Genomic DNA, 14,539 nt, shown 5'->3' with positions numbered 1-14,539 from the left:
CGCGTTACCGCGAATTTCCTTTGCAAGTCGTGAACTGAGATTACCCAACATTAGCTTCTCTCAGGCAACTCCTGCTTACGGGGCTCCTCTTCAGCTAGACTGCTTTAGTAAGACCATATACAGGTTATAGAGCAGATGTGGCAGAGTACTTGAATGTATATATATGTTTCAGCACTATTACCAGTGCACATGTTGACCCCAAACTGATTAATCCTCAAACAAAAATGTGAAATAATTTGAAGCCAACCAACAAATTGCTCTAATTGTATTTCCTGTGTAGAACGGCTATACGTGAAACTCACAGCCTGTATTCTCAGTTTGTAATGTACCTAATGTAATTTGGTGAACAAAGCCTTCTTTTCTGTAAATACAGCTAAAACAATATTTGAATAATGACATCACCAAACCACCAAAATCTATTGTAATTTATGATTATGAGCAACTATTTCTGGTGAAGCGACCATCTTCAAATAACGTAAATATATCCGTGATCTGAAAATGGTCATTTTACTTTAAATGGGTGCCCGTAAATAAAAATGCATTGCAACAGCTTGTACTGGGAGCACTCTGCCCTCACGAGTCTCTCTGGATTTTACTCTTGCACGGAACATTAGTGTTGAAATGTGGCACTAATTTGCTGTACCTATCTTACAAGTTGAAGTTGCCACTGTGTTTTCGTGTAGTGTGTGAACGCCTTAGCGCTTACGCTATTTGAGCAAGCCTCAAGGCCTGACACAGATTTCCATCGTCACTCATTTTTTCTTCCTGTAGGTGGACCCATCAATAACGAAGCCTCAGTCAGCTCACAGAGACTTGCTCAGATTCATGGCACACGAGACTGGTCGCGATTAACAGAAAACTCTCGATTCCCGGACTAGCACAGATTTTCAACTGTTTTACATATTCACCACGTCCTAGGTTCATCACCTCTAGTTTCCACTGATATCGTTTCATGTTCTTGCAGCTTCATCAGTTTCAGCCAAGCCGATTTATTCAAACCAGTTGAATGCAATTAATTTACTCCAAACTGTATAAGCCTGATTTCGACACGTGCTCTGTTAAGGCTACACTATTTGATTTGCGACGCATGCACTTTCACTTCACAATAGTCCCTTTCAAATGAGAACTGGGATACTGAGGAATAAAGCACGAATTACAGTCAGAAGTTAGTATTTGGAGAATTGTTATAAAAATACTAAGTAGTGTACCGGCAACAGTTCAAATGACTCTGAGCACTATGGGACTTAACTTCTTTGGTCATGAGTCCCCTAGAACTTAGAACTACTTAAACCTAACAAACCTAAGGACATCCATTCCCGAGGCAGGATTCGAACCTGCGACCGGAACAGTCGCGCGGTTCCGGACTGCGCGCCTAGAACCGCTAGACCACCGCGGCCGGCCCGGCAACAGTGTCGAAACCTAACAGAACCAACTTCGAGGTTGCTTAGAAGATCATAGCGCGTTACTAGGTACGTTCTATAGGAGGTGACGCCCCCCTACCTTCATTTAAGATCAGTATGTGACAGAAGGACAAAAGTTTTACTAGAAGTACTTTACTGGTACATTTCAGCCTCAAGAAATATTAATCCTAGGGCCGTGATACCTGTTAAGTCACACTGCTAGGGTGTATGATTTGCTTAATCATCCTAGATATCGTTATCCTGTAGGACATTTTCTTTTAATTGTCCGCCTCCATAGCTGACCACTCAATCAGAAGGGTGGCTACGCCCTATAAAAAAAAAAAAAAAAAAAAAAAAAAAAAAAAATTTACTGAATCAGTCAGTGACAAACTTGAAGGTGTGTTTTTTGACCTCCGACCAAGTCAAATGACTGGTTGCTGTGTGACATTCATCATCATTTCATCCTCATCGACAAGCAAATCACCGAAGTGGCGTCAACCAGGACGACTTACACCAGGTGACCGGCCTATCCGACGGAAGGACCTAGGCAACGTACATTTCCCTTTCCTTTTCCTTTTCCTTTTCCTTTTACTTTTCCTTTTCCTTAAGGTCACATTACCCGCGGACATTTCGGCGACGTTTTATATCATACTGTCACCAGAATGTGACAAGACGTTATGTAACCAAGGCTTTACACAGACAAAATCCCACACTCATCCACATTCTGTTCGGGCGTCGGCAATTGAGTATCATGTCTCATTCTCTAAAGCTGGAGTTGGAAGGTTTTCGGATTGAAATGAAAGTTACAGGTGGAATATGGCACCCAAATAGTGAATATTATCAATTCATGCAAAACACCTAAATCCAGTAGACGTGGCAAGAGGCTTATATTTCATGGCAACTGCGGAATGAAAGTTGCGTCACACAGATGCTTCTGAGTTCGTTACATTGAATCAAACTAAGAACAATTGCGTATATCTTTAAATTTATGACACTGACTCTAGATAAGTTGTTAAATCACCATTCCTGCACATTTAGGTAGTTTATTACTCCTCACCAAGCCGCCTATCGAAACTGTCTTGAGACAGAAGCAAAACCACAAAGACGGTCTGACCAACAGCAAGACATACCTTGCAAACACCGTTGTGCACCATTCCATATATTTTCAACAATTGCAACATTTCACATATTTGTTACAAAATCAATAACAGTTCGCACTACTGCACAGAAAAAATGTTATAATACTTCCCATCTGGTAATTTAATTATTTAATACTACCAACGGTTTTTCATAACAATATTATGTTTTTTGAAATTTCCTTTCTACACACACAGAAAAACAGTTATGTTCCACGAGCTCTCTAAAGATGTATTATGCGCACTTTTTCACTTACAATGACGCCAAGACTTCACCATAAATTTTCATTAACGCTTTATTACAATCAGTTAAGTTATATCAAGTTTTCTTCTTATAATCTTCCTATCGTGTATTAAATGCTGTTTCATGTAGCATTGAAGAATGAAGTATCCACAGCTTGCCTTTGTTCACCATACATTATTAAAGGCTTACAAATCATCGCACAACGTAGAAATAATGTACATGGTGGCAGTAATTCGAACTGATTGAACTTGAAAATTATTAATAAGATTCTGGCAAGGCTGAACATCCATCGATCATCAAGATAGGTGGCCACAACTTTGTGCCTAACACATCGTGAAATACTGGACAGACGTATTTCTATAGAGACGCGAACCGCGTATGTCGGAGCATCAACTCCATGCATGAAAAAATTCCCTTACTCGCTGCAATATTCAGGGAAGAAACGCGTTTGCATCACGCGATCATGTGATGACGATAGAATGAAAGCTGTGCTCATAGAGTAAATATCAGATCAGTGGCTAAAGAAGTTGGAATGAAGCAAAATACGTATAATTAAATCAAAAGCAAGTGGAAAGGATAATGCATAGGCTCTTAGCAAAGCGTAGGCATGAGACTCATAAACCAGACGTGGTGATATCATTGGCCGTCTCGCCTTGATTATGTATTTGAGACCTCTGTTCTTTCTTACGTGAGCCAAAGAACAAGGACCACATACACACTGATGAGTCAAAACATTATGACCACTGCCCACGGCGATGTTGAATGCCCGCTGTTGTCGCTGCAGACACGTGTTGTAGTAAGGAAAGAATGTAAGCCGAAGAGAGAGGAATGGGCAAATAGGCAATTATTATAGCGAATATACAGGCCGCAAATGCGGAAATCCACTGATATAAGAGATTTAGACAAAGAGCATATAGTTTAGGCGCTGCAACCGGAAACAAGAATCGTGGAAACGGGGATGAAGTTCGCCTGTTGGCGTACTATTTTCGAAAGCACCTGCGGAAGGAGGTTGAAGTATGGTGGTATAAAGAGCTGGACGCATGGCATTTGGACTCCCACATCTCATCGCAAAACGTAGACGTCGGAGGGTCCCTCACTGTGCAATCCAGGATAGGCAGCGATCTATGGATGGTGCGAGCACAAGCGTTTCGGAACACAGCTATCAAGGGCCGTTGTTTGACATGTAGTTCCGCAACATACTACCCCTAGGTGTTGCTGTGTTGACCCAACGACATCGTCTGTTACGACTGCAGTGGGCACAGCATCACTGAGTTTTCACCGCTGATCAATAGAAACGTTTCGACTGTCGAGTGAATCGCATTTCTTGTTCCACCAGGTCGATGACTGGATCCTTACACGCCGTCATACAGGCGAATGGATTCACGAAACATGCACCGCACACAGATGCAGGCAGGTGTTTGCACAATTATGCTGTGGGGTACATTGAGTTGGGCTTCCACGTCATCTGTGGTGGAAGTCAAAGACATCGTGACAGCAACGAATTACGTGAACGTTATTACGGACCGCCTGCATCGCGTCGTGCTTGAAGTCTCCCTCTACGGTGATGTCGCCATCCAGCAGGACAACAGTCCGTACTGCAAGGTCAGAAACGTGATGCAGTGAACTCACATCTGTGTCTTGGCCAATAAATGTGCCCATCTATAGCCACTGAAACACATATCATGAGCCAGCTGCGTGCCCGCAAACAATCATCCCGTAATTCTGCGTAATTGCTTGTTGACCTCTGCCACATACTTCTGGAATCATGACAAGGGCTTGAGAGATTAATGCCAAGCAGAATCTCTGTTTCACTGTGTCTGGAAAGCGGAACAACACGCTATTAAACGGGTGGCCATAATGTTTTAGCTCATCGATGTATATACTCGTAGTTTGAAATGCTTCGATAAAGCGTGCTCGTGTACCGGCTATAACGCAAATTGGCCAATCGCTCGGAAACATGTGACCATCCTTTCTCCAAACCGCACAGAGACGACACTTCCAAGATACTGACTGACTATAGCCGACACTGGTACAGAATGATAATTGCATAGCTTATGCAATGACTAGATCGCGAAACAAGATGAAAGCATAATTGGAAATGTTGTTGTTGTCGTGTGTGAAATCTTATGGGACTTAACTGCTAAGGTCATCAGTGCCTAAGCTTACACACTACGTAGACCTAAATTATCCTAAGGACAAACACACCCATGTCCGAGGGAGGATTCGAACCTCTGCCGAATTGGAAATAGAAAGCAGCTGTTGAACAGGCACTTTTCAACGTAAAAGTGTTACAAAATAATGTAACAATATTTTGTTTAAGTAAAAAAGGTTATCGCAACGCACAGTGGCTCTTTAATGTGCCACATACACAAGAGACAAGCTTCTGACTACGCGGGTATCGAGTATTTCATTAGTCCAGAGCAATGTACGCTACATCAATCCCTAACTGAGTCAGTTACATTTTATAGACTAGTCATTGTGCTATTTGGAGACACCACTAGATGCTACCCAAAGATCCATCATTTTCTATGTCTTTCTATAACACTGATAATGAATAGTTCCTATTAGAAGTGTTTTATGTCAATAGAATTCATTCCCTTATCTCGAGGTAACTAGTTTTGGATTATTGATTAAGATTCTTATCGGTGTTATGCCGCGTCATTGCTAAAACACTAACAACAATAATAAACTAAAACCGACGTTTCGGCCGAATTGCAACGGCCTTCCTCAGGTCACGATTGGTTTTGCACGGGGATAGGTGCTACTATTTATTACAGACTATCTATGTCTGACGTCACTGTTGTAAAACTTTTAATTGGCTTTTAATATGATTGGCTAGTCATGACGTAAGGGAAGATGGAAGGACAGAGGTTACTCGTGGATGTCCATGTCGTCCACGATTGGTAGCTCTCCGCCAATCAGCGTTCGGCTTCTGGTCGGCGAGTTTTCCTCCTGGTGTGAGCGGAAGTGGACTGACAGTTGCTCTACAGCTGTTGGTGCAGATACGTGCGCTCCCCCTGTAGCTTCTACCCCGCGACCGCTCGCGGCCCTTTGGACTGCGATGGCCGGCAGCCAGGACGCCGGGAGTTTGTAGCCATCTTCTCTGTTGATGTTGTCAGGCTGCTGAATGATTTTGATCGCCTCGCGTGTTTTACGTTCTCTCATCCACGATTCTTTCGCCAGTACTCGGGCTTCCTGGAATCTGATAGGTTGTCCACAGTCACGGTGGTGTTCCGCTATCGCCGATCTATTATATTGTTGTAATCGTACATAGCGTTCGTGTTCTGCTACTCGTAAGTAGCCGAGAGGTCTCCCTGTTTCTCATATGTAGGTAGCTCCGCACTCGTACCGTAGTTTGTAATCTCCAGCGTTAAGATTGTTGACTACATCCTTTGTGAAACCTATCACTTCGTGGATCCCGTGACTGCTGCGAAAAATCGGTTTGAAACCTCTTCGGCGGAGGATGTTGCCTAGCCGTTCACTAACGCCTTTTACATATGGTAAGTGTAACAGTGGAAGCTTCTCTTCTTTGCCTTCTTCTTGTGTTCTGCTCCCTTTGCTTTTAGCTACCTTTCTTATGATGTTGTCATCATAGCCGCTGGCACGAAACGTGTGTTGTAGCTCATTTAAATCTTCTTTGATGTTATTCCCATCGCATATCCGGTAGGCTCGGGCTGTTAATTCACGCAGTACAGAATACGTTTTAGCTGGGCGGTGGTGGCTTTCCGCGTGGAGGTACCGATAGTGTGCGTTGGTTGCTGGTACATTTTGTGTCCCAGTTTACCTTCGGCAGCTCTGTATACATCCACATCCAGAAATGGCAAGGTACCATTGTCTTCAGTCTCATGCGTGAGCTTTATAATTTTGTGCAGGCAATTTAAGTAGTGGAGGAAGCAGTGGCGTCAGACATCGATAGTCTGTAATAAATAGAAGCACCCATCCCCATGCAAAACCAGTCGTGCACTGAGGATGGCCCAATTCAGCCGAAACGTCGGTTTAGTTTATTATTGTAGTTAGTTTTTTAGCAATGACGCGGCATAACACCCAGAAGAAATCACTATGACACTGGACGCGGAAGCCTACGTTCTTATAATAGTTTTGGATTCTCTACCGCCTGTATAATTGGGAACTTAAATGTTTGAGACGACATGTGAGTTGTTTTCACGTGTGACCGTACTACAGCAGACGAGTGACGGAGAGTCGTTGCCTTGTGTTGCAGCCTACGGGAACCTGGGCGCCGTGCTCAGCTCTCAGGGCCGGGTGGACGAGGCGGAGAAGGCCTTCCGGCTGGCCCTCCAGCACAGGCCCAACATGGCGGACGTCCACTACAACTTGTAAGTACCGCTGCAGCGCGATCCGGTATCCTCTGTGGAGTGGCTGTACCCCATTGTCAAGTTTCCTAGAGTCCAGTTGTGCTTGTTCACCTGGTACTACGTCAGCTTATAAGGCGTTTATTTTGAGGCCGCGCGGAATTAGCCGTGCGGTCCAAGGCGCTGCAGTCATGAACTGTGCTGCTGATTCCGGCGGAGGACCGAGTCCTCCCTCGGGCATGGGTGTGTGTGTTCGTCCTTAGGATAATTTATGTTAATTAGTGTGTAAGTTTAGGGACTGATGACCTTAGCGGTTAAGTCCCATAAGATTTCACACACACTTGCATTTTTGTTTATTTGTAATTTTACCAGCTTCATATGTAGTACATACCGTTTCGAGATTGAAACCAGCTGACGTGAACTTCTTGTCACGATATTTATGCTGAGAACCAGACAGCCACATTCAGCTTTACGACAGCACATTGCCGAGTGAGGCTATGATGGTCTTGAGGCAGTAGGAGCTTTATTGAACTCTGTGTCCATGTAACTTCTGACAGTGTCACAAATGGTCAGATTATGGCGCTGTAGATTAGATGTTTTTCTTGCTCCACAGATTCACAGTGAGGAAATTCACAATGATGTAGCAAAAATCTTAACCCTCACAATACCATGGTGGTGGGGTATTTCATGCCCACCTCTCGACAATATGGTAATCTACTCATGTACCTTACATTTTAAAATTTTGAAATAGTCATTTATTCTTATTTCATATTCCGTAATTGTTTTGAATTTTTCAGTAAAACGTAACCCAAAAATTTAAGACTTAGTAGCAAATGCAACTTTTCGCGACAAATGTCACGGTCATACTTTCAGGTTCAGGATCCTTCTTACACACTCATATACCTTTGATGAGTGTGTTGTGTTTGAAACTCTACGATAACTAACGAAATGTGCATTTTATAATTTATTTTTTGTGTGCATAAACTGCTCCTCTCTGTGTACACATTACAGAAATTGCGTTCGTACTGCCAAAAATGGACTAAAAGGTATTTTCAGGTTCTGAAGCCTAGTCGTGCATCTGTATCTACTCTATTTAAGTAGGACGTTGTTATTAAAAGATTATAATAATAAACGAAATTTGCGTCATTTTTAATTTTTTGTGGTGGCCAAAAAGGACGCTTCTTTTTGTAGTACGCTTTATGGAAAATACGTTGCTATCGTTATGGTTAAAATAAGGACACATTTTCATTTAAAAGGAAAAACAAACTTATCCTAAAATTTTTAATTCAGCTGATCCTGCATCGCTATATATGTCTTGTAAGGACATTATATGTACGTTAAGCCAAAACGCAGTTTTGTGTAGCGGCTGCTATTATTGTGAATTTGTTTTCATTGTCTATAGGCCTATTTCGGCTCAAAGGCCATTTTGAAGCACTCTGCAACATATAGTACGGTATTTAGATCATATATCTGTGAGTTGTCGTAATAAATAATTATTTTGTATATTTGGCGTAAGATTTACTCCCATATTACGTCGTTACCGCTCTTGGTGTCACATATCTTACTTTGTGCTTTTTTAAGCAGAGCACAGGCGAAATTATCACAAAATATGAAAATATACGATGCACTGAGGCGTAAATGACAATCTTTAGAGTATGGCAGCAAAGCATATACAAGGGAAAATCAGTTTACGTCACTTCTTTACATTCATCACATTACTTCACTGAAGATGTGCCGAAATGAGGTTCTCCGTTACAGTCACATTATTTGATATTATTTTTGATATTTAGCGAGGACTGTTGTTCTTGACTATAGTGTGCCTAGAAACATATGGTGTTTCTTGTTCATAGAATAGTGACCAATTTTAGAATCCCTTGGGGAAATATGCCCTAGAGACCGTCATGTGAACAATCCGGTATTTTCTAATGTTTTTGTTGTTGTGGGGCATGAAATTGCGCTTTGTGCAGTGTTTGTAAATATTACTTCGACATATCTAAGTGCTCAATAATTGTAAATCTATGGGGAGGGTATTGTTAATTGTACACTATCTGAGTTTTGTAGTGAGTATAATTCTGTGTATTTTTATGACTAGTTACATAACGTGTGGAACGTTAAGCGATATATAGCCGTCGTGCACTATGTTGTACCTTGAAGAGAAAATTATGTCACCATGGAACATATGATATTTCCAAATGAACAGATTTTCTTTAATCTCTTAATTTTACTACCCTTGAAAATGAAAATTTGATTGGTTTCCAGTTGCTTCTAATTTAAAATGAATTTAATCTGTAACTGATTTTCAATAACATCTCTATTTGATGTCACTTATTGACCGCAGTATTGTAATGCAACAATTAGATTATTAAATACAGTAATGACAAGATTCTCTCGATTGCTATGTTTTCCAAATTTCAACAGACTATTTGTTCCTATAAACACTTTTGTTCCCTGGAACTTATTGCACGTTTGTAAATACCTTACCTTTCTGAAGTGATTTTATAATTTCAGAAAGAGACTCCACTACTCAAAAATGAATGTACCTTCATGTAAACATAGAATGACAACATATACTCTAATACAATAAAACTACCCACTACGAAAGAATTTTTTTTTGTGTGTGTGTGTGTCTGTGTGTGTGTGTGTGTGTGTGTGTTTGTGTGTGGTTTGGGAACTTACGGGCGCCCAACGGCGAGGTTATCAGCGCCCTGACATCGATGAAAACAAACAAATGTGGATAACAACGAAAACGGTCGTACACGCAAGCACACGAAACGACCATACAATGAGTATCGCACAGGCAATCTCCCATGAATTAAAATCAATGTAGAAGCAAGATAGCTAATCAAGAAACAAAACACAAAAGAGCTAAAAGAACAGCATAGGGAAATGAGACTGGCTGACCACTTACGAAAAAATTTGGGTGAGTCAGCCACCCCGCTGACAGAATTACCCGAATGGGATGGAAATACGTAGATTGGAAGTACATGTGCAGACAAACTAAAAAGTACAATTTCAGAAAAATGATGATTTATTTAAGAGAAAGAGCTTCGCAAATTGATCAAGTCAATAATTCGTTGGTCCACCTGTGGCCGTTATGCTAGCAGTTATCTGACTTGGCACTGACAGAGTTGTTGGATGTGCTCCTGAGTGATAGCATGCCAAAGTCTAATTGGTGTATTAGATCTTCAGAATCCAGCGCTGGTTGGAGGACTCTGCCCGTAATGCCTCACACATTCTCATTTGGGGAGAGGTAAGGTGACATTGCTGGCCAAGGAGTTCACGGCCAGCACGAACACAATCAGTAGAAGCACTCGCCGAGTGCGGATTGGCATCGCCTTGCTGAAATGTAAGCCCAGGACGGTTTCTCGTGAAGGGCAACAGAAGGGGGCTTGGAATGACGTCGACGTACCACTGTTATGTAAGGGTGCCGCGGATGACAATCAAAGGGGTCCTGCTGTGGAAATTAAGTGGTACACCAGATCATCGTTACTGGTTGTTGCCATATGGCGGGCAGCAGGCAGATTGGTATTGCACCGCTGTCTGGGGCACCTCCGGACGTTTCTTCCTTTATCATCTGGGTTCATTTCGAAGCGGGACCGATCGTGCCAAGTGGCTCTCTTAATCAAGACTCGTATCTAGCCTACGTATTCTCTACTATCAGTCACTGAGGTGCCACAGTGGAAGACACTAGCCGCCGGTTCAAATCCATGTCTGACTATCCGTGATGTCTGTGCATTGGTTAAGGACAGTGCTGCGATACTGCCCTAAAGGAAACGGTAGCAATGTCGTTCCCCAATTCTATCTTCTGCTACCTTTCTAATGACCTCGAATGGGCGCTTCGGGCGCTTCACCGTAGTCTTGCTAGTCTCGTTTCTTCCTGCATGACCTCATCAAATTCTCAGTGCTGAGTCTTACTTTGTATGCTGGGTGGAAAACTTTTCTGATTGAATCTTACAATAGCTGCCTCAACTGATGCGTGAGTATAAAAACTTTCCGGTAGATGTTCGTCTGTTTCAAATGGAATTAAAGTGTCAGTCGGTGGCTCAGTGATAACCAGAAAAACACTTCATGTAAACATCAAGAATGTAATTTACATGAATTACAAAACATTCAAAGCGTCAAGGAGGACAATAATAACGTGGATTATACTCGTATTTTCCTACATAAACAACGTCATTAACGATTGAGGCGAATCAGTTATTGAACACAAGCAGCACTTAAACCAAGAAAGTGGAAAAATTCCAAACAGTAAGTGGAAAATTGGTTCTGTTAATTCACTTTCAATAACAAGAATGAAAATGTAAATGAACACATCAAATTACTTACGCATGAGATGAGGAAAATTTTCATTTCATGCAGAAGTACTACTTCGGTTCTCTAGATTCCAATAGAGAAAGTAGATTTTATTTTTAAGTTTTTAAGAAGTAAAATATTATGTTGATCTTAAACAAATTTAGTTACCACTTAAGAAGGAGCAGATTTTGGTTTTAAGAGGAAGAAGGAGTATTTCAGTCAGTTTCTAGGTGGATAATTTCGTTTTGTAAAGTTTTTGTAACACTCGTAGTTGATAATACATTTAATATTAGTCTTGAGATCAATAATTAAGGTAAAATGAAACATCAGCAAATAACTATTTAAGTAGATAACCCAGAGTGTAAATATTTAAATGTAAAATTCCTAAAACTGAACCTGAATTTTAAATAATGTCTATACATGTCACTTGCTCATTCAGGACCAATTTTGAGAATTTTAAATTTTGACTATTTATTATCTTATTATCTATTGAAATGCACTGGTATCCAAAAGCAGTAAACTGACCTTTTTTGAAACTGCGTTTATTTTGCACAAAACGGTACAGGTAGGCAATAGTATAACAGAAACAATGTAATGAATACAGAACGTAACTAATTGCAATACGCATAACGGTAGATAAAAACTTTCGTAGCTTTTTTCCAAATAACGGATTTGCCACACGCTCCGACAACTGGGTAATGTGCTCAGTATGGGATGTGACCACCTCTAGCAACAATAGAGGCCTGACAACGACAGGGAATGCTGTGAATGATGTCGTCTATCTGAAGTTAAGACAATAACACGCGTTCTTCCTGAAAAGCTGCTCGGAAGCTTTGGAGAATTTCTGACGTGATGCAACCGATCTCCCCATTGCATCCCACACGTGCTCTATGGGATTCAGGTCCGAGCAGCCAACGCCGTGCATGCAATATCTTCTGTTTCGAAGAAAACATCGACAACCTGTGCTCTATGAGGTCGAGCATTATCGTTCATCAATACGACGTCTGGGTCCACAGCTCCTCGCAACAGCCCACATGAGGTCCCAAGATCTCGTCACGATACCTCACAGCGGTTAAGGATACAGGGTACTTTTCTGGCACAATATTATGTAAAAATCATAACGTATTTCTTTCAGACACTGTTTATAATGTATATGTTTTACAGACTTTTTAATTGATATCACGTAATGTGGCACACTTTCTAAGCGAATTAGAAGTATTTTGAATATTTTTGAATCTGCATAGGGTTATTAAAAAATTATGAAGAAATAGATGCAATTTTTTTCCAAAATGTTTCCTCAAATTGAAGTATCATTTAATATAAATTTGTTCATTTGAAGGAGACCAAATTTTTGCCACATATGCATTACATGATGGCTGCAGTACCACATGTATTAAATTCCACCCATATGTATATTTCAAGGATAAAACAATCAGATGTAACATTTTAATTTTTATAATTTTCTTTGTAAGAAAAGAGTATTTTTTTTTATAATTTAGTTGATTCTGCAATAAATCCCAAGTCTACTACATAAGTGTGGACTATTACAAGTTACAGAAAAAAATTAGGGCAATGCTTAATAAACTTTAGGAAATGTTTGTAGCTAAATTCTGAAAAATGCAACTTGCGGGAAATTGCGAATGAAGATATGAGTCCATTTAAACTGTGCCCCAGAAAACTCCTGATGCACAGTCTTCATTGTGCCGCATTTATTCATCTTCAAGCTTGTTCTTCGCATTCCTTTTAGCACGTCTTGCTTCTTTAGTCACTTGAAGAGCGAATCTTTCAGCTTCATGCACGTGTTGTCTGTCACACGCAAGCAATTGATCTTCCATATTAGAGCCACATTTTATGCCTTAATTTCTCAGGACCTTCAAACTTCCTGTCACTCCATCACTAGAACATATCACTGCATCTAGTACACTAACTTTTAGTGTATTTAATCATACAAAAGTATTCTTGGGTAATCATTCCCATATGCAATTGTTGGAACTTTCATTTGTATTCTGAGTGCCTCATGAAGACGTTTACTAAGCAAAACAGGGTGACTTAGGTCTGTAAAAATTGGTTTTATTTCATTCATAACTGGCTCAGGAAGAGAATCCCTATAATGGTATATTTGACCACTTTCTTTTGCTTTTCGGTAACCACACCAAGAATCTGCTCCTTCAGGGCTACGTCCGAGAACGGAGTGGTCATCTGTGGATAACTGATGAAAGTAAGTGACCCATACAGCTTTTCTCATTGCTGTAACATCATTCAGAGGTGTAATTCGTCTAATGACCAGGCCATAATAACTCTGAGGAAGGTGTATTTCAGTTTCTGTCAATCTTCCTCTGCTAGACAAAGATTTTCCATCACATAGCAACTTTCCTTTCATTTCTCTTCGTAGCTTCCTCAATCTAGCACCAATCCTCTATTGCACATCTCCACAACCCTCCAACATTGAACTCCTTAATTTTCGTACACCGGCCTCTGAAATATTTTTAGGGCTCAATCACACTCCATACCTCCACTGTAACCATCATAATTCTTAGATGATCAATATGTCCTTCATGGCAGGTGTGGCAGAACTTAGATAAGCACTCAACATCAACAACTTTTCCATTCTCCATAGAAGTAGCACATGAAACACCATTCAAGGAACGATGTCCTCGAAATTGCCTTGTCCCATCCCGTGCAACGTCTATATCCTTCATTCCACTACAATTTACAGTTTCTTCTGCTGCACATTTCATAGATGCTTTCGGCACAACCTTCAAGACACCTAAAAGTATTTTTATCCACTTGTTGAACCTACTAGGAGGAGGAGGAAGGTACATCAAACCACGAAACGTTAGAGCAGACTTTTTCCTTTCCTATTACATGCATTGCATATACTAACCTCAGGTCCACATCATATGAATTAAGCACAATGTTCGAAGTCATTTTTCACGTAGATGTACTGCATGATCTACACAGAACAGCTGATATTGACGCTAAACCCTTCCTATTGCTTTGTTGCTCAGTTATCTTGAGACAGCTTACATCATCACATTGTTTACATTTAGCCACTTCCTTTATCAAAGAAGAAAAGATACCCACATCAACAACAACAAATTCACTTCAAACAGCATCACTGTCAACACAAAAATTTGAACCACCGGGAGGTGTGTC

General features: G+C 40.8%; 1 protein-coding gene across 1 annotated transcript in view; it reads left to right on the top strand.

The window, feature by feature from the left end:
* LOC126278778 (protein O-mannosyl-transferase TMTC2) overlaps positions 1–14,539 on the top strand; it is a 990,803-nt gene that overhangs the window by 673,659 nt on the left and 302,605 nt on the right. The window contains exon 6 of the mRNA XM_049979055.1: positions 7,000–7,114. Coding sequence (XP_049835012.1) covers positions 7,000–7,114 — 115 coding nt within the window. The remainder of the gene's footprint in view (positions 1–6,999; positions 7,115–14,539) is intronic.

This window comes from Schistocerca gregaria, chromosome 6, assembly GCF_023897955.1.
Source record: "Schistocerca gregaria isolate iqSchGreg1 chromosome 6, iqSchGreg1.2, whole genome shotgun sequence".
NCBI classification, from domain to species: Eukaryota; Metazoa; Arthropoda; class Insecta; order Orthoptera; family Acrididae; genus Schistocerca; species Schistocerca gregaria.
Note: the sequence above shows the minus strand (reverse complement) of the source record. Positions and strands in the feature narration are given on the sequence as shown.